The sequence below is a fragment of the Ochotona curzoniae genome, unplaced genomic scaffold (assembly GCF_017591425.1).
Source record: "Ochotona curzoniae isolate NIBS_2020 unplaced genomic scaffold, NIBS_Ocur_1.0 patch64, whole genome shotgun sequence".
In the NCBI taxonomy this organism is placed as follows: Eukaryota; Metazoa; Chordata; class Mammalia; order Lagomorpha; family Ochotonidae; genus Ochotona; species Ochotona curzoniae.
This window is the reverse complement of record NW_024467044.1, coordinates 275,362-300,516: the sequence shown is the minus strand read 5'-3', so window position 1 is coordinate 300,516 and position 25,155 is coordinate 275,362. Positions and strand designations below refer to the sequence as shown.

General features: G+C 37.6%; 1 protein-coding gene across 3 annotated transcripts in view; it reads right to left on the bottom strand.

The window, feature by feature from the left end:
* Positions 1 to 20,984: 20,984 nt before the first annotated feature.
* The window catches only part of LOC121168148 (sodium channel protein type 9 subunit alpha-like), a 72,008-nt gene continuing 67,837 nt past the window's right edge, over positions 20,985 to 25,155 (bottom strand). For all 3 annotated transcript variants that reach the window (XM_040997968.1, XM_040997970.1, XM_040997969.1), the window contains exons 24-26: positions 24,475 to 24,579; positions 24,091 to 24,361; positions 20,985 to 22,177 (exon numbers count right to left, since the gene is read on the bottom strand). In XM_040997968.1, the coding sequence (XP_040853902.1) occupies positions 20,985 to 22,177; positions 24,091 to 24,361; positions 24,475 to 24,579 (1,569 nt within the window). The remainder of the gene's footprint in view (positions 22,178 to 24,090; positions 24,362 to 24,474; positions 24,580 to 25,155) is intronic.

Sequence of the window (25,155 nt, the reverse complement as noted above, 5' to 3'; positions counted from 1 at the left end):
GTTCTTGGTTTTTCTAAATTTTTCCTTTTTAATATACAATTTTACAAGTATTTGTCTTTTAGCTTAGATATTCTCAGAAGATCAGTTAAGGCTTTTTGATTATTTGAATTTTTTATTAGCAATATTCCAGTTTGATATCTCTTTAGTATCTCTTTCTCCTAGTGATATTTCTCATCCATGTCATGTATGGACTTCTTTAACTCATGAATTTGTTTCTCTGTTCTTGAGTATAATTTAACATTAAGGAGGTTTTTTTTCTAGGTATTTAATTTTTTCACATTGTAATATTAAAGTAATATGTTATTTTGGGGGTGCCATGTTGTCTTCCTTGCTCAGATTTCTTATATTTCTAGATTTGTTTTTAGGTGTGTTTGGAAACACTTGGTAGAGGTAGAGCAAGAATCCAGAGTGACATTCTAGTTAGATGTAGGCATGGTGGACCTCTATTGTTGCAGTGGAGCAGGTGTAACAGTCTCAGCTGGTACAATCTTGGCATCATTCCCTCTCTGCCAAGGTGACATATTGCCTACTGTGACTATATATCCTCCTCCCACAGACACATGTTCTTCACAATGGATTTCTGCACTCTTTAGCGGGAACACAATACTCCCTGTGATGACCTGCCCCAGGCATTTAGTGAATTCGGAGTCTCTGAGGACAAGCTCAAAGATCACCTGTAGTTGGAGCAATACCCTTTGCCCTTTTGGATGGTCATAGCACACAAAGCTTCCACAATTATAGCGATAGATTCTAAGCCCTGAATTTCCACACTGCAGAAATGGCAGAGGCATTACAGAGCCAGCTGCCTGGCCAAGAGAAGTTACACAGTGCTCCTGCACGGCACATTGAGTCCAGGTGCTGCGATAGAGGGAAGGGGAATGCCTCACAGTTCCAAGTGGGTACCCTGCTCCCTGCCCACCCTCTAGTCCAGATTCCAAGTCAGTGGGGACCCATGGATTTACTATTTTGATAAAATCCCCTGGCTGTGAGGGGTTGATGGCATCCTTCACTCATCTTATTGAAATGGTATTTTCTTCTGCTAATCATTGGGTGCCCGGAAGGAGATGGAAAGAAAACCATGTGGTATTTTCATAGAGGTAGGTGGATATTCTGCCTGCACTAGTGCACCATGGGAACTCAGTCAGCATGCTGCATGATTTTCTCCCTCAGGCAGATTTTCATGACATTTTTATTGGAAAGGCAGGTCAGATCTACAGAGAGCAGGAGAGAAAGAATGAGCTTCCATCCACTGTTTCACTCCCCTAATGGCCGCAAAGGCTGGAGCTGAACTGATCAAAATTGAATTTGTGAAGTTTTCTTCCGGGTGTCCCATGTGTCTTTGGGCCATCCTCTACTATTTTCCCAGGACACAAGCAGGGAGCTGGATGGGAAGTGGAACAGACAGGATAGTGTGCTTGCCTGTAAAAATGTCACTTTTCTTTTTAAAAACAGTCTTATTTTGAGAAGAGTAATATAAACAGAACAACAGAACAGCTTTTATGCATTCCATTAGTGTAATTCCAAGAAAAGAAAATCAAATACTCTTACTCCCTTATTCACCTACAATACCCCTCTCTCCCTCCTTTCTCTTCATCAGTCTATACAAATGCATAATTTTATTTTTTGTTTTAATTTTTGGTGAGTATTTAACAGTGTTAAATAAACTGAATGTTAAACAATTCCAATAAAATTACATTCTCCTCCTCTCTTTCTCCTCTCTCCTGTTTTTTTTTCTCTCATTTTCCCTCTCTCCCTGACTCTTTCCTTTAAACTTTTCAGATAGCAAATTTTAGGTTTCCATCATGTAAAAGACTTAATACATTGCCAGATTAGAGGTTTAACAAATAAAAAGCAGAAAAGCACTACTTCAGTGGGAATAACAATAATTAAATAGAAAATAACTATGTTATCCATGTGGTATATACACACCGATTCTTATGTAAACTACCATAGTTAAGTAGTTTACATCCTTAACCACAGGGTTGGTAACAGTATAAAAACAAAGATTTATAAAGCTGTTTTTGCAGCTACACTGATACAGCCTTTTTTTGTTTGATTTTGCTTTTACGTTTTAGCTCCTACAAGTAAGGGGGTTTGTCAGTATGTCAATATTCATCTTTCTGGGTCTGCCTTATTTCACTTAATACAATATCCTTCAGTTGACTCCATCTTTTTCAAATAATACATTTTCATTTTTTTAACAGATGAATATTATTGTATATATATTTATATATATACCATATATGTGTCACTTTGGCAATATATGGACATTTTAATGATGTTGATTCTTCTAGTGCTTGAACAAAAAATATTTCATCTTTTTAAAAAATGTGTTTGGATGTCCTTTGATTTCTTTCATCAGTGTTTGATAATTTTTCTTGTAGAGCTGTTTCACTCCTCTGGCTAAATTTATTTAATTATTCTGGTTATTTTGTGGCTAATGTGAATGAAATATCTTTACTGATTTCTCTTTCTGTGAGTTCATCATTATCATACAAAAAAAAAAAAACCACCCAGTGGTATTTATGTGTTTATTTTACAACCTGAATTTACTGAGTTGCTTTGTCAATTCTGCAGCTTTGTGGTGGAATGTTTAGGTTCTTTTCATGTACAATAGTTTGTCATCTGCACACATAATTTGGATTTCTCTTCTCCAATTTTGATGTACTTTATTTCTTTCCACTTAATTGCTATTGCTAAAGCTTCTAGTAGTATAGTGACTGAAAGCTGCAAAAGTGAAATCTCAATCTGAGAGGAAATGTCAGCTTTTCCCCTAGTCAGTGTGGTGTTGGCTGTTGGTTTATGATCTGTAGCCTTTTTTACTTTGAGGATTGTTGCTTCTATACCTAATTTGTGAAGATTTTTATTAGGAATAGGTGTTGAATCTTCCTGAATGTTTTTTTTTCATCTATTCCGATAAACCAATGTTTTTTGTTCTTCATTTTACTAATGCGATTTATAATGCCTATTAATTTCCAAGTGTTGAACTATCTTGCATTTCTAGAATAAATTACACTTGATTGTGTTGTATGATTTTTTATGTGGATTTGCATTCAATTTACTAATATATTTGGGAGAATCTTTTTATCTGTGTTCATCAGGAATGTAGGTCTGTAGTTTTGCATGTTGTCTTTTGTTTGGTATTAAATAATGCAAGCCTCAATAAAGAGTTAGGCAGAGTTCCATCATGCTCAAAATTTTGGAATAATTGAACAGTACTGGAGTTACTTCAGCTTTGAACATTGAGTAAAATTAAGTAGGAAGCAGTCAGGTCCTGGACTTAACTCTGATTTTGTTTATAGAATTTTGTTTACTACATTGCTGTTATGGTACTTTTAGTTTTTCTAAATTTGCCTAATTTAATCTTGGTAGGCTATTATTAACCTAGGAATTTATCCATTTCCTTGAGATTTTCCAATTAAATAGAAAGTAAATCTTCCCAGTAGTTTCTTTTCTTTTCTTTCTCTCTCTCTCTCTCTTTTTTTGTAAGGTTTTTTGAAAGAACAAATTCAAATGGCTAATAGACATGAAAAAAATGCTGTGGCCCCCTAGCTTTCAGGGAGATAGAAATGAAAACAACATTGAGGTTTCATCTAATTCCAATGAGATTTGTTTACATTGAGTACTGTACTAACAACACCTGCTGGCATGGATAAAAAACTGTATTATATCTACTCTACAGAATACTACTCAGCCATTAAAAGAATGAAATTCTATCATTTACAACCAAATGGTCCCAACTAGAGACCATTGTGCTCAGTGAAATAAGTCAGTCTCAAAATGACAAATATATATTCTTTGTGATATAAGGCTGTCTCCTTGCAAAATACAGGATCAATAGCCCTTTCAATACTGTTTGTGCTACATCCCAGTAGTTTCTTATGAGCCTTTTTAAATTCAGTGGTGTTAGCTGCAATGTGTCCCTTTCTCTCTTTTTCTTTTTTGAAATTATTATCATTTTATGATACAGTTGCATAGGCCCTGGGATTTCCCTTACCCTCTGCTCAAGTCTCCCTGCCCCTTGCACCATGGAATTCCCCTGCATTGTTACATTAACATTCGTAAGTCCATCATTGCAGGCATGGACAATGGCAGAGGTTCCAGCATTCCACTGTCAAGATACAGATACCAGTTTCATTGGGAGTCCATCTTTGACCCAGATGTGGAGATGTATACTGCATTGTATCCCCACATCTGGATATGGTAGTCTCCATTACACAGTTACTATACATTCCCTTAAATTAAAAGCCACAAAACAAAATCAAAAACAAGAAGAAAGGTAGAAATTTACAACTCCATGAAGCTAAATAACATGATACTGGATATGATAGTCTCCATTACAGTTAGCATACATCTCTTAAATGAAAAGCTACAAAACAAAATCAGCAACAGGAAGAAAAAAATAAATTTACAATGTCATGAAGTTAAATAACATGCTACTGAATGACTAATGCGTTGCTGAAGAAATGAAAAAAAATCAAGAAAGTTCTTGAAGAAAATGATACCACTATATGACCTATGAGTCAGTGAAGAACTTAATATGAGAAAACAAAAATGTTTTTGAAGAAATGAAACTAAAAACAGAAACATCAAAATCCACGATATAGTTTATATTGATTTTTGTTGGTGGAATGTATCTCCTGTAGGCAACAAATAGTTGAGTTTTGTGTTTTTAATCCAGTCTACTGATTTATGACGTTTGATGAGTTTAAGGTATTTACATTTAGCGTAAGTATATGTAGGTGGTTACTTGGTCCTGTCATTTTAGGAATGGGTTGCTAAATGGCTTAGTCTTCTGTTGTTGTTTTAATGGGATGTTTTTCAACATTTGCCTTTGAGTTGGTGGGTGCTATTCCTCTTCTCTGTCAAGAGAACATTTTTAAGTATCCTTTGTAAGGCAGGTTTGGAAGAGGCATATTCTTTTAACTTTTCTTTACTGTGGAAGAATTTTATTTCCTTTTCAAAGACAAAGGAAAGCTTTGCTGGATACATTATGCTGGACTGACCATTTTTTTTTTTTTTGCTTTTAGAATCTGGAATATGTCACTCCATTCTCTTTTGGCCTGTAGAGAATCCTGTGAAAGATAAGCTATAAATTTAATTGCCATTCCTCTGTATGTCTATTGATCTTTTTTACATGCACACTTAAGGATCTTTTCCTTATGTTCGATTGAAGAGAGCTTGATTATCATGTGTCGTGGTGAAGATTGCTTTTGGTCAACCCTGTTAGGAGTTCTCTGTGCCTCCTGGATGTTGTTTCCCAATTCTTTCCCCAGATTAGGGAAATTTTCATTTACTACTTAATTAATTGCATTTTAAAAACCCAGCTTCTGTTTCTGCTCCTTCTGCAATTTCCATAACTGTTATATTTGGCCTTTCAGTGGTGTCTCTTAATTCTCGAACACACTGTTTAGCCTAACCCAGCCCTGCTTCCAGCTTTTTGATTTTTTTCCCTCATTGTTACAAGAAGTATCTTCCAATTCTGAGATTCTTTCTTTGCCTCATTCATTCTATTATTGAGATTTTCCACTGAATTTTAAATTTGCTCTATTGCATTCTTCATTCCCAATAATTTGGTTTGATTTTGTTTTGGTGTTGCTATTTCCTTTGTGACATACTCCTTAAATTCCTTAAACTCCTGTATGTACCTCTCATTGTTGATTAAAAAAAAAAACTTCATAATGAGTTTTCTGAATTCCATATTCCCCATTTTCTCGAAGTATTCTTCAGTTGACTTTGAGTTTAGCAAATGCTTTTGTTCTTTTGCAGGGGAATCTCAGTATTCTTCATTTTGCCTTTGTTATTTTGCTCTTGGTCATTGTATATTCAATTAGCAAATTCTTTTCCTTAGGGCAGGCTTCTAAGCCATGTCACTCACAGATCTATGATTCAGTTGTACTTATTGCAGTTGGTACACAGTTCTTTGTTTCCAGTTACTTATGCCACTTCCTCCGTGTGCGGCGACCAGTACAATACACTGAGCTTAGTGAGTTCACTTCCAGCTCAGCATGTGCACAACTCACCATTATCCCCGCAGTCTCAAAGCCTTTCCCACACTGTACAAAATGGTGCCTGATGTGCCACTCATAGAGTTCTTGATCTGCTGGCCATTAGGTCTGGGGGCTACCAGGACCTATTTTGGGTGGAACCTGTAGGATGCCATGTCACTGCAATTCACTGAGCCAGAAATGAGTTTGCTCCCAGCTTAGTGCATTCACAGTTCTGTCCCATAGCCTTTGCCTCTTTGCACAAAATGACACCTAGTTTGGCTCCGTTGGGTGTCTGGGATGTGAAATCCACCCTGTTCCTGCACTGCCTGTTTGGGATCTGCTGCTCTGTCTCTGCTTCTGGTTAAATCAAGCAAACACAGCAGGGCAGTCAGCTCAGTCAGGGTTCACCTTCTGAGCTCCCAGTGAACTCTCCTTCCCACCTGATTGCTGGTGGAGTTCTGGCCACCAGTGCAGTTCAGATCACTGCTGGCTGAATGCTGCTGGGATATCTGGTCACTGCAACACCATACCATTGTTTCTGCTGCTTTCCCATATCTGTCAGTCTCCAGATGCTTCTCTGCCTTCAGTCTGTCTTGTTCTATTTCCTGGAATGTGCCCTCTCTGCTTTACCCTGGTTAATGTTTCTCCATCTGTCTAAATGTGTCCTTGCTCTATTCCACCATCCCGATTCTCTGTGATGTGTCCCTTTCAGTCTCGAATTTTGTTGAGATTGTTTTCCTTATTTTGTTACTTGGATTATAGGTTTATTTACTTTATTTTCTCAAACAACCAACTTTTTGTTGATCTGTTATTTTTGGTTTCTGTTTAATTTATTTCTGTTCTGATTTTTATTTTTTGCCTCCTGTTGATCTTGGTTTTGATTTGTTTTCTAATTCTTCAAGATGCATCCTTAGATTTTAATTTGAGGTATCTTTTTTTAATGTAAGTACTTAATGCTATAAACTACCCTCTTAATGCTGCTTTTGTTGTGTCCAACATTTTTTTTTCAATACTCTTGTAAGGGATGCATGCCCATGTGGTACTCAGATTAGTATGGGGAGGGTCAAGGTATGCATGCAGCTCCATTTTTTCCCCAGAGTTCAAAGTGGGTGGAAAGGAAGGGAGGTGCTGCTCTTTGCTGTCAAACTACATCAGCACCCAAGGATGGGGGACAATGGTTTGATGACACCTTAGAGACTGCAATGTCGGGAGGAGTGTTCCAAGGGTGTTGCTTGAGTAGTTTTATAGCTCTGAGATGTTATTGGCTTTATTATGCCAAGATTGTGAAAAATCTTTCCGCAGTCTGTTGACTGGCCCAGCCCACCTTAATCCATTCTCAGACCCAGGACTGTAGTCCAGCTTGTTTTGCTTTCCATCCTCTGATGAGGTGGTAGATGTCTGTTGCTTGCCTGCATGCACTGGCTGCCGTGTCTTTCATGTGTATCTGGATGTGTTGTCTAGTGCACAGGCATCAGAAACTAAGGAGGCCCAGTCCCAGCACATGTATTCCAATGTTTGACCACATACATAGTGACTTTTCCCTGTGGCTGGTGTTTGAGTCTAGCAGTCTATTTGGACTCAAACTCCAGTTGGAAACCTCACCTGGGGTGACCTCAGACTTGACCTTTTAATTATTTTTTTATTTTTTAAAAAGATTTATTTATTTTTATTACAAAGTCAGATATACAAAGAGGAGGAGAGAGACAGAGAGGAAGATCTTCCATCCGATGGTTCACTCCCCAAGTGACTGCAACAGCCAGTGCTGTGCCAATCCAAAGCCAGGAACCAGGAACCTCTTCCGGGTATCCCACACGTGGGTGCAGGGTCCCAAAGCTTTGGGCCATCCTCAACTGCTTTCCCAGGCCACAAGCAGGGAGCTGGATGGGAAGTGGAGCTTCCAGGATTAGAACCAGCACCCATATGGGATCCCAGTGTGTGCAAGGCGAGGACTTTAGCTGCTAGACCATGCCACCGGGCCCCAGACTTGACTTTTGTGTACAACAGACAGTGCAGGGTCAAGTGTGGACTGTCACCTGAACCAAGCAATGCATACACTGGTGGATTCAGCTGCCTGATTGTTTCTGCCCCCAGTCTCATGTGACCTGATGGGTGCTGTGGCCTAGCCCAGCTCAGTCTTCCATAGGCCTTGTCTTTATACACATCAGCAAGTACCAGGGCTAGTTGGAGCAACCCCCAGGAACCTCCAACAATCCACACCGGGTATGACACCAGGAACTGATTTTTGTGTGTGTGTGTATTATCATGTACTGTGGTCCAGCCTAGTCCATTCCACATCCCATCTGACTCTCAAGCACATCCCTGGGTGCTCCAGCTTACCTCAGCCTGACCCATCCTGCTTATACTGACAGATGCTGCCACCTTAACTAGCCTGGCTCTCCCCACCTCCCCATCCCTGGTTTTCATGCTTACTAGTGGGCACTGCAGACCACCTGGGGAGTACCCTCAGTTCCCCTACCAGCCAGTTTCAAGCCCTAATTCTGGTACCTCTCAGAGTATACTGTGGTCCAGCCTGACCTAGCTTGCACCACAGTCCCAGGAACTTTCAGTAGGTGCTGTGGCTTAGGTCCAGTGAGGACCTTCTTTCCCAGACCCAGCTCACATCCTAGCTGATGGGTGCTATAGCCTTGCTATGACCACCCCACACCCAGTCCCAGCTCTTATGCTCATCAGAGAAAGTAGCAGTCCAACAGGGGAATCCCTGCAGTTTTTCTACCAGGCCTTTTCCAAACTGGGTCTTAAGCATGCCAGCGGGAGCTGCAGCCTTACCGTCAGCATTCACCAGCAGCCTGGCTCATCCTGGCCTGCCACAGTCCCAGCTCTTGCAGGCAGGTTTATTGGCCTAGCCCAGCCTATCCCCAACACCCACCTCAGCCCTCATGTGACCTGGTGGATGTTGTAGTGTAACCCAGACTCGCCTGTACCCTATCCTGGCTCTTGCTCAAACCAGTGTGTGCCACAGACTGGCCCAGCCTGGCCTGACTCCAGACCTTGCCCACACATATGCAGATGCTTGCTGTAGCCTTTCCTTTCCTGGCCTATCCCTAGCATGAGCTCTTGCACTTACTAGCAGAAGCTGCAGCCTAGCAGGGTAGTCTCCAAGCTCCCCTACATACCTATTCCCAGCCTTAGGTCTTGTGTATGCTGGCAGGTGTTTTGATTCAGCCTGGTATGGCCCACTGGCAGTCTCAGCTCTCAGTGGCATGTATTGCAGCCTAGCCCAGCCAAGCATGGCCCACACTCTGCCCTGGCTCTTGTGTATGCCAGTAGGTGCTGCAGTCTTCCCAGCTTGGCTCAACCCCCAAATCAGTTAACACATAGGCTGACAAGTGCTGTAACCTGCCATGGCTTTGCTTGTCCCAAGTCTTAGTTATTGTGATAACAGTGGGAGCTGCAGCCTAGCTGCCCAAGTTCCCCTACCAGGCCTGCTCCAGGTCCACTCTCAGCCTGATGTATTACTCCTTGGCATGGTCTACGCAGAGTCCCAGCCTTTGCAGGTACCACAGGTACTACAGCTTGGTCTCCCTCCAGCCCAGCTCCTGTGCATTCTAGCCTCACTCAGCCAATCACCACCCTCACATCTCACACAGACCAGGAGGCGCTACAGTCCACAGAAGTGAACCTATAAGTCCACTACAGAGTCTTCCCCCAAACGTGGTTATTCTACATTCTAGTGGGTGCTGTAGGCCAACCTGATGTGGCTCACTCCTTACTCTGACATTCCTCGGCAAGTACTGTGGCCTAGCCCAGCCAGGCATGCCTCTAGCCCTAGCTTTATGTAAAATGAACACATTTCATGTATTTTTAGTAACATAGTGATACCTCCCTCCTGCCCTGTTTCCCACCCTCCCTTTTTCCTTCCTTCATATTTTTTTCCTCCGAGATTTTACAACGGTATACTTTCAGTATATTTCTAATACAGAATACCTTTCAGAATTTCATGCAAAGCTGATTTGATGGTGGAGAGTTCTCTATTTTTATTTATTTGTTAAATACTTAATCTCTCCCCTTTTTTAAGGGTAGCTTTACTCAATGTTTTTTTCAGGAAGACTTTCTTTTACAATTTTGAATATATTACCACATTCATAGTCTGTTAATCTAATTCATTTTCTATTATATATAACTTGGCATTTTCATTGTCCTTCATATTTTCTTGTTTCTAACTTTTGACTATGCTTTGGAGATTTTTTGATTGGGTTATTTTAGTTCTTTGTGCTCTTTGTATAGGGCTATCCATGTCTATTTAGGACCTGGGAAATTTTCAGCTACTTAATTTAGCAGGTTGTCACTTCCTTTTTTTTTCTCCATTAGTAACTGTCATGTAAATATCTTATCACATCTTTCTACTTTTTAATTTCATTTTTTCTCATTGTTATTTCAAAAGTCTTAACTGATGTTAAAGCTCTCAATCCTTATTTTTTTAATTTATTGGTTGAAGATGTCATCTCTAAAATTTCTACTTGGTTCTTCTTAAATTCTGTCTCCTTAATAGTGTTTTCATTTAAGCTATTCATTGATTTCCTAATTTCTTCAATGTTTCTGTTTTCTGTTGTAGCTCATTGAGTTTCTTTACCACCATTATTTTAAATTCTATTTCATGTGTTTCCCTCAGCTAAGGATCTAATTCTGGATTGTGATTTTGTCCTTTTGGTGGTATGTTGCTTACTTTTTTCATGTCTACTGTGTTCAAACATTGACATTCACCTCTCTGGTGTACATACTCCTTCCTTCTGGAGCCCATTTTCATGGAAAAGAACCTAGGATTTAGTGGGACTTTGGCTCTAGGTGAGTTCAGGTGTGTAGTCTCTGAGTGGTTGCTTTTGTCTTAAGTATCTTTGCCCTTCTATTCTAAATTTCATAGGGATAGAAGTGTTGTTTTGAGATGAACAAAGATCCCTGGGTGGATATCCCTATCTCACAGAGCACTTTTGTCAGTCTCCCTGAAGCTTGTAACGGTCTGGGCCCTGTTCTTGAGCTGAGGCAGACAAAGGTGGCTTCTCCTGTACCACTGTCAAGCCTGAATGATGCCGTGCCCATGCACTGATGCCCATGCACTGACTTGGAATGTAAAATTATCCCTGCATTTCAAGGGTTAATCCTACTCAGTGAATTATTGATTTTTATTTTTATAAGCTGAATGAATTTCATGTGCTTCACAATATCGATATAGGATATATCTGGTTCTTCTTGGCTCCCTTCTGGAAAGCAAATAAGTTTTTCAGAAAACAAAATATTTAATAATGCCTTTTTCCAGCTTTATTTTTCTCAAATTTTCCTTCATCAGTGTGTGTGTGTATTTACTATATATTACATCTATATACATATATAAACATTTTACTGAAATCATCAACTAGAACATAAGTATGAAGGTATTGCATGACAATTCAATCTCTTAATTTGAGAAAATCAACAAGTTTGGTTGTAATTTTCACAAGACTTCTTTATTGCAAAGTCAGATTCACTCCCGAAGTGACCACAATGGTCAGTGCTGTGCCAGTCCGAAGCCGGGAGTCAGGAGCTTCTTCCAGGTCTCCCATGTGGGCACAGGGTCTTAAGGCTTTGGGCCATCCTTGACTGCTTTTCTAGGCCACAAACAGGCAGCTGGATGGGAAGTGGGGCTGCTGTGATTAGAGCCAGCACCCATATGGGATCCTGGTGCATTCAAGGCAATGACCTTAGCCGCTAGGCCACTGCATTGGGACTAATCTGTAAAATTTTATAGCACATAATTATTTGAAATATGTTTCTAATCAAAATAAAAGGGGCAGGGCCTGGCACAGTAGCGTAATGGCTAAAGTCCTCACTTTGCACAGAATCCCTTATGGGTGCCGCTTTGTATCCTGGCTGCTTCATTTCCCATCCAGCTCCCTGCTTGTGGTCTGGGAAAACAGTAGAGGATGGGCCAAAACCTTGGGATCTTGCACCCACATGTGAGACTTGGAAGAAGCTCCTGGCTCCTGACTTCGGATTGGCTCAGCTCTGGCTGCTCTGGCCACTTCGGGAGTGAATCAGCGGATGGAAGATTTTTCTCTCCGTATTTCCTTCTTATTATAAATCTGATTTTCCAATAAAATAAATATTTTTTTATAAAAGGAAAATCTGTCTTCTTAAAAAATAATAACGGGATAATCAGGACAGTTTTAACAAACTATTTTCAATCAGAAATACAAACCATAAGTTAACTCTAAAATTACATCTTTGTTTCATTCCTTAAGGTTTTGGCTAGAATTGTCAAAGTAAAATATGATATTTTTAAAGATTTAGTTTATTTCTTTAATTTATTTGGAAGGAAGAGCTAGAGACTCTGCACCCACGTGTGAGACTGGGAAGAAACTTCATCTACTGTGGCCATTTGGGAAATAAATCAGTGGAAAGATCACACTCTCTCTCCATAAATTGATCGCCTTTCCAATAAAAATAAAACAAAAATCTTAAAATGAACTACCCAATGAAAACAGGAAGCATGTGGGTATTGCGGTGTGTATTTGTGGTTCAGGTGCTCACATCCGAATCCTGAGTACCTGGGCTCAGTACCTGTCTTTGGCTCTCAGTTGCTGTTTCTTGTCAGTGAAGTTCCTGGGATGGAGTAAGTTATGCCCAAAAGAATTAAATATCTACCATCTGTGTGGGAGACCTAGATGGAGTGTTCTGAATTCTGCTTCCTGCCCTGTGCTTGCCCCAGCTGTGCTCTTGTTCTGGGAAGTGAACCAGTTGAAGGAAATCCTGTCTTCTGTCTCTTAGATAGACGCAGCAATTTTTTTAAAGTGCAAATGTTGGGAAACGATCAACTTAGAAGAAAGTATCTATTTTTTAAAGATTTTTTTTTTTTAATTAGAAAGGCAGATTTACAGAGGAGACAGGGAAAAGGTCTTCCACCCACTGGTGTACTCCCCAAGTAGCCACACTAGCCAGAGTTGAGCCAGTCTGAAGCCAGGAGCTTCTTCCAGGTCTCTGGTGTGGGTGCAGGGTCCCAAGACTTAGGGCCATTCTTTACTGCTTTCTCAAGCTACAGGCAAGGAGCTGGGTGGGGAAGTGGAGCAGCCAGGACACAACCTGACATCCATATGGAATCCTTTGCAGGCAAGGTGAGGATTTTAGCCACTAAGCTATTGGGCAGGACCCAAAAAGTGTTTTGTTTTAATGTAGAAGATACACTAAACATTGTTTTTAGTTGTTTTCTTTGCTGCTTGATGTTTTCTGAGGTATTTCTAAATTCTGCTAGGGGAATTAAGTAGCAGCTTAACAATCCTTTTCAATACTGCCATTTTTCTCCACTCTATCTGTTGAGCACTAGACAGTCTGACATTTGTTTCTGAAAGACACATGTATAGTCTGTTTTAAGCCTCTCAAAGCCAGAAAGCATTGGCAAATTACATAAAATATTTAAGTGTAAAAGTGGTCAAAATCAAAATGGAATAATGTGTGCCAGCAATTGCACAAGAAATAAATGCAGCCACAACTGTGCGAAGAAAGAATTTTCACTTTCAATTGCTTAGTATGAATATCATAAAGAGATTTAGTCAGAATGCAACTTTTTAATAAAGGCTACTACAATTTTTTAAAGTGTTAATTTTAGCATTGTTATCATTTTCCATGATACAGTTTTGTAGGTATAGGGAATGCTGCAAGGTCATCTGTATTGTCACTAGGCACTTGTTCTCAGACTGGTACTACTCTTTAATTCTTATGGCCAATGATCTCTGCTCAAAATATCTTATACAGTTCTCAGTTCACTTTCAAAAACTTACTTCATCAATCTCAATATGCTCATATTTTACTATGAGATGCAGATTTCCATTCCCATGCCCTATTGTTGCCAAAAATAAATCGTTCTTTGGCGAGTCTCTGTTAATTAGGCTTTAATTAGGTATGTAACATATACCTACTCTGTATTTTCATTGTAATAACTCTTGTCAACAGAAGGAAAACTATTGAGGCTGCAGCAGACAGAGGAAGATAGAAAAGTAATAAAGTGAAAAGGACATCGGTGCAGTCACAATGTATATAGTCTTTAGGCCGTGTATAACTTATAGACAGAATAGGGTAGAGCTTGTGCCATCTTTCCAGACTTTTTGGAAATTATAATGGGAGGAAATGACAAATTCTCAAGCAGGGAGATGATATTCACAATCTAGTTGAGTTGCTGTACTGAGAATGGGTTTGCAAATGAGATAAGAATGGATTTAGGCAGATGTAAGAAAGATCTTACTCTGTTGTAAGGACTAGAGATTATGGTTTGAATAGAGAGTTAGCTGTGGACATTAACAGAAATTAATAGATTTGTATTATAATTAAGAGGTAGAATGAGCAGAACTTTAATGGAAGTGGAAGGGTAAGGAAAGAGTTATTGATATGGGCAACAGGGTAGATTGTGATACCAATCACTGTGAAGGAAAATGTGTGTGTATGTGTTTGTGACGTAGTTCATGAAACCGTGGAATTAAAAGGTTATTTTTGCGTGAAAAGATTTACAAAATACACACATACTTTTTCATAATGCAGCATTTTGGTGAACTTTTTGAAGATCTTATGTGCATATAGTTCCTATGTAAATAATGAAAATTCAGGAAATAAACTTTTCCTGGAATCTAACTGGCAAGAACATTGCTCTCCAACTTCCCAAATTAGGGAACTGTTAGAAGTAAATTTCTGTGTTCAAGTCACACACTGTATCATATTTTAGTGACATACTGACAAAAGACAAAGAACTAAGAGAAAGCTGAAAGTATAATGCTGATTTCTATGGCTGTGATAACCTCTTTAGTCTCTCAGTTCTGAATCTCATGCTTCTTGCCAATCTGTAATATACAAAAGTGAATTAACCTAAGAGTGAAATATAGCATAATCTTCTTTACAATATAATCTTCCTTTAATGTTTGTGACATGGAGACTTTATTATGTTCCACTTAATACCTGTTTAAAATAATACAGCATTTCCTTAGATTGTAAAGGCATGAGTAGTTAGTAACTTCAGATTCTCTTGTCCAAAGAAAATGGCACTGAAAACGACTCATTTTATTTGTTTTTAATTACAAATGTGGTGTCTTGATGCCAACAGTTGGATGCAGTGAATAGTGGCTAAGTGGACATAAATAGTTCAGTAACGGGCTAAGGTTGGTCTTACACATCAGTCAGTGAGGTCAGTGCACCAACCTCTCTCTGGTATCCCTGTCTTCATGCTTCCACAGTCAGATGGTACATTACGATTTGATAAAACAACTTCTAACAGTCAGCTGTTCTGTATCCTCTCCTGAGCATGGCATTACAGTGTGTAGGAGAGAGTATTCATATTCTAATTTCCATAGCAAGTTACCAAAAGCTCAGCAGCTTGAAGCAGTGCAAACATCTGTTTTTCTGAGACAGAAGCCCGGTTACAGGTATTGAGGACACATGATTCACCAACCTTTTCCAGTTCTTTTAGATGGAATTCCTATTAACACTCAGTTTACAGTCTTTCCTTAATGAGCAGGATGTGGTTCTTTCCTGTATAAAGATGCTCGCTTTTCAAGCATATCCTTAGAGCATGAGGAAGCATGAATCATTTTCAGTGAGAATAGTGAGAGAAAGGTGTATAAAAATAAAAACGCGTGAGTCTTGAGATACTTCAACAACTGAAGGCCACCTTCAGATAAACAAAATTTTAAGTCAGCCCAGGGAAATCCATGTGAAGCTCAAAATTATTTGTAAATGTTATAACTGAAAAAAAGCTATAACATATAAAGTTTAACATTATCTATTTCTATATATCCCAAAATTCTAATTTTTTTTGTCATTGAAGGTAGAAATGAATAATGCTAGCATTTAAGGAATGATTGCTTACATAAAAAGATTAATTGAGCAAAATTGATGGGTATGTTGTCTTATGGTAAATAAAACCAAATTGAAGGTGTACCCACAAATATTTAGTTTTGAGTAAGAATCTTTTACCAGGTTTTCAAATTAACAACTTTTAAATATTTTCTATACATTGTGTAAGTTGTTCGTATTAGAAATTCTAACCAAGATGATACAAACATTACAGATGACTCATAAATCTCTAAAAGTTGCCTTTTTCTCAGATCTATTATTAATGTAAATATAGCTCTCACATTCCTTATTGCTGGTTTGCAACATCAATTATTCATCTTTATTTTCCTGTTTGTTTCAAATGCTGTTGCAGCAAAGGTCTCCTCTGCTCTGGCTAGCATGCAGTTTCTCTGTCCCTTGAGACAATACCCTAGGCTGTGTAGCTCATTTTTCCTGGATTATGGTATAATGCCATTTTAGCATTAAATAATTTAACTTTTTCCCTGTAAGAAACTTATGTGTGTGTGAATAAGTCACAATGGGATGGAAAATGATTTCATTTTGCAGACTGGGTATAAGAATTAATTCCAAGGTCTCTGGAAATATATCATACCTTTATTTATATGCCACTAGAAAAATATACAAAATTGAACTAAGGGCCTGACAGAGCAGCAGTTATTTCAGTGTACTTACTGAAAGACCATCAGCAGAAGTATTTGCTCAGAGCCAAAACAAAAATGAATATATTAACAAGTAAATATTGGAAAGGTTATCTCTTTTTCTTGGAATAAGTTAAGCCATATTGTATGTACACTATTCTGGAGTTTAAAACAGTTTAATTCACAAATGTCAATAAATTTGGAAACATTTTTGTGTAGATTTCACATCACTAAATGACCACTACCCACTAAAAGGATATATGAGATTCTTGAGTGTATTTCTTCTTATGTAATATGAACTTGAATAAATGCTGTCATTATTTAACATTTGTGGAATGCATTATACCAATCACTGCACAATAAAAGTAACCCAAGGTCATTCATATGCTAGCCGCTAATTGGCTATCACACTACTACCATGACTAATGTAAGTTCTTAATTCTGTGTTGTCAGGCATTGTGTAATTGCTTCATATGGCTTATCTAATTCCACACTTACAATCATATTAGGAAGTAGTACTACTTTTCTCATTTTTTGAAGGCAAAAGCTGAGGCCTTTAAAAATCAAATTACGTATCCAGGAAATTTACATGCCCATTGCTTAATTGGGATGCAAATGCACTTCTGGTCTCAGACCTGAGATTTTAGCCATTATGAATGTACCAAAATTTTCAATGCTATTATGAAAGAAAAAGTTTCATCATGTGGCTAAATGTGTGTGTATTTCCACATTCTGTCTCAAATCTTACTCTCCTGTAGCATCTCTGCTGGATCTCAGTGAGTTGCTGTAGGGCTCTCTGTTCATTATCCTCCCTCAGGACTTCTTGGAGGGGAAAGCTCTAGTTCTAATGACTGAGTTGCTAAATTTACCCCTGTAAAGGTTATTCTCACTGAAACAGAAAATGCATGCACACATGGTTTGTTAAGAGTTTTATTTTTATATTTTATTACAAGGTGTCAGTCTTGGGTATAATCACAATTATGACAAACTCAAACATTTTGAGCATTCATACAGCTATGAAATTTATAAAGACTTCTGTGTAAACACTATTATACTTATGACTATTTACTTTCATGAGGCAGTTTTTGACTGTCTTCCTCAAGAATATAATTGCAATAATAAGCCAAAGACTTTTTTTTTAATTGGGTGGTATCTATTGTTATGTTCTAAACCCAGGCCAATGATGTGGCCATCTTCTTTTGCTTTGCCGTCTCTGAATTGTTTCCATTACATTTCTAAAAAATTGCTATTTGGGCTGCATTGTATGTATTTTGCTTTTCCTCTCTTTCACAAACTATTCAAATTCTATAAGATCAGGTTGGTATTTGCTACTACTACTATTTGGAAGCAGCCCGTAAGACACCTTTTTTCATAATGGTCAAAAATGTTAAAATACATTGATTCAAATGGTATTTGTTTCCATTTTATTCTAAAATTTCCAGTGAATCTGTCATTCTACATTATTAAGTGAAATTAGCCCAGTAACCACGTGATGAACATTGCTATTGAGAGTGTGTTTAGAAGGGTAGTATTTCATAATCAGTCCAAAAAATAACCTGACATAAGTTTTGGTCCAAACTTTTACTGTGATTAATGAGCTGTTTCAAATATTGTTTTTATTTGATAACATGTGATTTCTGGGATCCATATTATATAAACATATAACCCAGCTATTCTATATTTTTAAAAAATACACTTCATGGGTCCAGCGTGTTGGTATAATGTCTAAGTACTCACTAAGATCCCATACAGATGCCAGTTTGTATCCTACCTGCTCCACTTCCTTTCCAGCTCCCTGCTAGTGGTTTGGCACCAACGTAGGAGACCTGGAAGAGACTCCTAGCTCCAGGCTTTGAATCAGCTTAGCCCTGGCCATTGTGGCCACTTAAGAGTGATCCAGCAGACGGAATATGTTTCTCTGTCTTTTCCTCTTTCTGCAAATCTGCCTTTCCAATAACAATATTTTAAAAATATATACTTCATGAAATGGAGAAAATAAAACAAGTTTGTAATCTTTTTTGAAATGGAAAAAAAGAAAAATTGGCAGAAGAATCACTTGCCAATTTTTTTCTACATAAAATAATATAAAAACAGTACTAATATATCTCAAATAAACCCATTAAATATATCACAAATAAATTATCATAAAATATTCATGATGGAGTTATATTAACATGGGTTCAAGATAATGACAATGGATAGAACTGAAATTTCAAATGACAATTTCTTAGTTGAATGTAATTAAAGCTTATAGGCAGTATTTTCCAGGGCATTGTGTATGTATCTTTCACATTAAGTTAAAGTTTGGATCCAGTTGCTTAAGATGAATGATCAACACAGATGTAAAAAAAAAAAATTGCCCTAGATTCAATTTCATATCTAGATTCAATTGTCTAGATTAAATTTCAAAAGTTTAGAAGTGATCATCTCTCATATCAACATTACAAAATAGGAAGTTACCTCAAAAAGTTAATGGAAATTGTGTATTATCAAGTTCCATTTTCTGTGAATTTTTGAAGGTCTCTTGTGCCACAGCTAAAAAGCATTCTAGGTGTAAAGTTCTATGGAAATGTTTATTTGATTTTCATTTTCACAACTAATTCTTAATATCCCTTTCTGTATTACATTCTCTGCACATATCTCTTCAACCAATTGTTTAATCATCCTTTTTAGCATTACAACAAAATATCTTATATTCTGATTATAGAATTTAGTTGAACAGAAAATTAATGAACTTTTTATACTTTTGCTTCAAAAACTCAATTTTCTAAAATTATCTGCTAAACAGGTAAATGATTTGTTGTACATAATTTGATAGAAGGATCTCACATTTTTGTAAGAAATCAAACAATTTATCATGATTAAGTTTATTTTTAAATTACTGCTAATAGGAATTTTTAAAATGTTTTCCAATCATTAGTATACTAACAACTGCTAGATCAAGTGAATGTTTGGTAAATTAAAAACTTGAGTAATTGATGGATGCAAAATATACTTCTGAGTTTAGATTTAAGGAGAAAAAGGACTTCCTCCTTTTTAAAAAATAGATGTAAGAATAGAGGTCCCCCAGGCCCGGCGACGAGGCCTAGTGGCTAAAGTCCTCGCCTTGAACGCCCCGGGATCCCATATGGGTGCCGGTTCTAATCCCGGCAGCTCCACTTCCCATCCAACTCCCTGTTTGTGGCCTGGGAAGGCAGTCGAGGACGACCCAAGGCCTTGGGACTCTGTGTGGGATACCTGGAAGAAGTTCCTGGTTCCTGGCATCGAATCAGCATAGCATCGGCCGTTGTGGTCTCACTTGGGGAATGAATCAGTGGGATGGAAGATCTTCCTCTCTGTCTCTCCTCCTCTCTGTATATCTGACTTTCTAATAAATAAATTAATGAAAAAAAAATAGAGGTCCCCAAGGATAGCCCTACAAATTTTAAAGGCTGTTGCAAATAGGTTAGGAAAAAATCAGTTTGATTGCCCTCATTCATATTAGATATCTAGACACAGGTGTTGAAAAGCTTTTATGTTTGCCAAACCTACTTAATGATGGTATCTGAGTGACAGTGAATACTGTACTGAAGTAATTGTTCATATGTGGTTTATGATCTGAAATAACTAATTGTCAGGAATTTAGTGAAGGACAATACCAATTTTCCTTAGAACTAAAGAGTGGTTTAAAGTTACATGAGAAAGGAGAAAGATGTAATGAGACTGAGTTGGAGCTTCATTAGTGCAGTGCTATGTTTTATAGATAATAGAACTTTTATCCAGTGAGTTTAGCTTCAGTTATTTTCAATTTTTCCTTTGAAGAATGTGGCATTTACTTAGAATGTTTTTCAAATTCTGTAGTATTTTTTCAGTAGAGTGGAAATGTAAAAAGATGTGAAGCATAACACTCAAAAGGTAAGTCAGACTCTGAATCAAAGGGTCAAGCCAAAGGAAAATTTAAGGTAAAGTCAACAGCCAAAGTAGGTTGTTAATCCAAGACATTACATAGGCGCATAAAAATTGATTCTGATGAAATGTAGAAAGAATTTAAAAGCACCTGAAATAGAGAATGACATGGATAAAGCAGTCTAGCTTGCTAATAATCACTCATTACTAATATCTGTTACTTTTAGGCATTTTAGCTGCAAAGCCAAAGCAAATACTTTAATGACTTCCAAATAATTTTCTATTTCTCAGTGTGAGCTGGATCATGTATGTTACTTTTTTGTATTTACAAAAGAAACAAATAATGGTTAATGAAAAGAGGACAAGGCAGATAAAATTTTCTGCAGAGTCTTCTGATTTATTTAAAAAATTGCATCACCTTTGATGCTGTAAGTGGTCACAGCAGAGTTACTCTTGTACTTACAGAATCATTTAGCAGTGCAAAAAATAGCCTAATGCTAACGCTGCCCTTCTGTTTCAGGGAAGCAGTTTGTACTGCCTTTGCAAATATTTTGATAAAACATTTTGGCATACACCTCTTTATAAGTCTTATTAACACAAATACATGACCTCCATAGACTGTAAACAAGGTATCAAAAAACAGGTTCTATTTTTTGCTTTCCTTGTCATCTTTCCCTGTGTCCTCCTTCTCTGCTTTGTCTTTTTCATACTTTTCTTTCTCTGGCTTCGTTACACTATCATATGAAGGTGGAGAGATGGTGGAAGCAGTTGCATCTGTTTTTTCTGGACTTGAATTATTATGAACATTATCAAAAACTATGTCTGCTTTATTGGGTAAATTGTCATCTCTATCTGCATCTTTTACGTATATGCTTGATATATTTTTGACATTTTGCCGTAAGCGATAACGTCTGTAAGCACGTTGAATAATAGTGGCAGACACATCCTCTTGTTTTCGTTTCAGTGTAGTTGTGATTGGCTCATAGGACACTTTCGAAGGATTTGCAGACATGAATCTTTCTTCCATCTGTGAACGAAGAGAATCCATCTCCCCACTCTCACCCAAAACACGCTTTGTGAAAGCAAATAAGATGTCAAGGCAATGGATCCGGTCGCCACTGACCATTGGCAGGTCCATGGCAATGAGCTGTACTTTGTTTGGTTTTGCTATGAGAAGAGGAGGGTCCAGGGCAGCGGCAAAATCAGAGAGTTTGCTATATTCTATAAACTGGGTGGCATCTGGGTCAAACTTCTCCCAAACCTCATAGAACATCTCAAAGTCATCCTCACTCAGGGGCTCTGCACTTTCCTCGGTAGCAACACTGAAGTTCTCCAGGATGACAGCAATGTACATGTTCACCACCACCAGGAAGGATATGATGATGTAACTGACAAAAAAGAAGATTCCAACAGATGGGTTCCCACAGTCTCCTTCAGTGTAGCTTCCAGGATGAACTTTCTTTGGGTCACAGTCGGGTGGGCCACTATTAAGGATAGGTGCTAGCAGTCCATCCCAGCCAGCAGAGGTGGTTATCTGGAACAGGCAGATCATGCTGTTGCCAAAAGTCTCAAAGTTGAACATGTCATCAATTCCAGCTTCCTTTTTAACATAGGCAAAGTTGGACATCCCAAAGATGGCATAGATGAACATGACCAGGAAGAGCAGGAGGCCGATGTTAAACAATGCAGGAAGGGACATCATCAAAGCAAAGAGCAGGGTACGGATCCCCTTTGCTCCTTTGATCAGACGTAGGATTCGGCCAATCCTGGCCAGTCGGATCACTCGGAACAGGGTAGGTGACACAAAATATTTCTCTATCAGATCAGCCAGGAACATACCTATTTATGGTGGGAAGGAACAGGAAAGAAATATTTAAATATTCATGTCACAGAAGATCATGACTATATTTTTGTTTGCCATATCAGCCATAACTAGCCTCAATACTTTGTTGCCTATCACTGTAGATCTTTTTCTGCAAGGACATACTCATATGAATATACATACATACATATGCACTCATGTTAACAGGCTTTTCTTTGTCATGTTTTATGCCACATGACATGAAAATATTTCCATGCAAATGGAGCAAAATCATTTCTTAAAACTGTAAAGGTATACTTAAGAATGGGAATATACTGAACCAGTTTATTTTGGCTGAAAAAATAGTATAAGTTTTGATAATACATTAATAGACATTTAGTCAAATAATATATCTAGATTTCACTATATTAATCAAGTCATCTCCAGAAACCTACTAATGGTACATGAAAGTGCTTATATTCCATATGCCCACTTGGTCATCAATATTAGAATTACCCTTCTCCCTTATAACCTCCCCTAGAAAATGTTTGACATTTAAACACATGTATTATGGTTTTAATTTTTGTAGGAAGAATGATCCATCACATTTCTTACTGCAAATTTGTATAGTGTATGTTAAATTTATAACTAGACATTTTCCTTTATTGAAATTTTGGATGAAGTTTTTGAACAATATTTCCTAAATTTTTGTCTACATTGGCTATTGATACTTGTAATTTGAATCTAATTTTAGCTGATTCTTTCACTTTGAAAGAATGTCATAACATGATTCAGATTAAAATCATGTGTTCCATTGTTTCAATACCTGCTTTCCAATAAAATATTAAAGAGGAATAGATCAGATTTACAGAGACAAAAAAATCCTACATCTTCTGGTTTATTCCATAAATGGCCACAATGGCTGCAGTTGAGCTGACCAGGAGCTTCTTCCCAGTCTCCCATGTGGGCTCAGGGCCCCAAAGTCTTGGGCCATTCTGGGCTGCTTTCCCAGGCCACAAACAGGGAGCTGGATGGAAAGTGGAGCATTTGGGGCATGAATTGCTACTCATAAGGAATGCCAGCAGTTTGAGGTAGAGGATCAGCCAGTTGAGACATCACACTGGCCAAATTTTTGTTTTCTTTTTCAATTGTGTTTAGCCAACAGAAGTGTTAGAACAGCATTTTTCTTGACTTAATCACAATACTTCTGGAATTACTGCTCTTAATTTATACCTAAATTTTAAAATTAATTAGTTACAAAAATAAGTTTCATTTCTGGGAAGAAATATTAAAGTTTTAAAATGCCAATTCTGTTATGTGACACTCAATGTTGTGATTCCTTATGGAACTTTGAACCCTCCTGGGACTTTTTCGTCACCTGCAACATGATAATCTCTCTGCTAATATTTTAAATATAAAAAACAAAAATGTAGTCCTAAGAAATTAGGACTGTTAGGATAATGAAAAGTGACATAAGAAAACAGTTTCAATAATGAAAGGAGATGAAATATAAATTCACATGATGATCATAGGAATCACTGATAACTGACAAGTTACTCCATTTTTATAGACTTGCACTGAGTTAAGAAAGGGAGCAAGCACTTTGTGAAAATTCTCTAGAAATGTGACAATTCTAAAAGGATCACACATTTCTAGCTAATGATGTCATTAATTTCACATGCTGAAATTGTAAGTAATTAGCTCCTATAGCTGTTTTCAAGATTACCTAGATTTTTAAAATGGTAATAGACTAAATATCAGTGGTTATGATGTCCCTCCCATAGTCAGAAGCATTCAGTTTTCAGATCTGTAGTGAATTCTGACAAGGGGTTCCATTTTGCTCTGTTTTTAAGGTTCCTTCATTCTTTCAAAAAATGACTTGATTCTAAAGTAGACTTACAAACTGTCAGAAAATATGTAAATTTTTTATATTAAAAATTTATGCTCTTACCTACAATAGAAAGAATCACTACCACAAAATCAAAAATGTTCCATCCTATTGTGAAGTAGTAATGCCGGAGGGAGATCAGTTTCAGCACACATTCTCCAGTGAAAAGGATAATAAAAACCACATTGATCCAATATAAAACCTGTGTCATATAGGCACTTTGGTCGTCTTTTTCTACCATCATGGTTACCATGTTGAGGCAGATAAGAACCATAATGCTGATATCAAAAGCCTGGTTTGTTACTAGATCAAAAATACATCCTTGGAATTTATTCTGCAAAGGTAAAAGAATGACAGGAGTATTAAGTTTCTAGCAATATTAAGATATTTGTTAAAGATGAATTTTAAACAATTTGAAAATGGCATGCTAAAGATATATGTACTTACCCCTGGCCGAGGGATTGGCTTTTGTGGTTTCTTGGAGCCCAGCTTTTTCATTGCATTATAGTATTTCTTCTGTTCTTCTGTCATAAAAATGTCTTGACCTCCAAGGTAAATAAATGAAAAATAAATCTAGTTAAAACCAGAATTACTTCCTATTTTTCTTCATTGAGATAGATTAACATAGTAGCTAAAAAACAAACACTTTAAAAAGTTACACATATTTTGGAACATGAATCTTTTTTTTTTTTATTATGTTGCATTATGTGACAGTTTCATAGGCTCTGGGATTCTCCCAACCCCATGAATCTGTTTTAAGGCACTGGAACTATAATGTGTGCATTGTATGATAACAATTAGATGGGTTATCTTTTCAGGTCCCAACCTGTTTTACATTAAATCTATATGTGTGGTAAAGGTGGTCAAACACTGACAAATTTCACTAACTTCAGCTACAGAAAGATATAAGCAATATAAGACAAGGACCCCATTCCCAGAGAAGCAATTGTGATTTCAGCAAAGAACTAATAGAATAGAGACTTCCTGGGACACTCAGGAGAGAGGACCAGATACATCACTGTGCTGTGAGCCAGCCCTACATCAATATGATCTGGGTAATGCCATCTTGACAAGATAAGGTAAGAAGCTGCTGTGACCCCCAGCACTGGCTGTTTTAACAGATAGGTC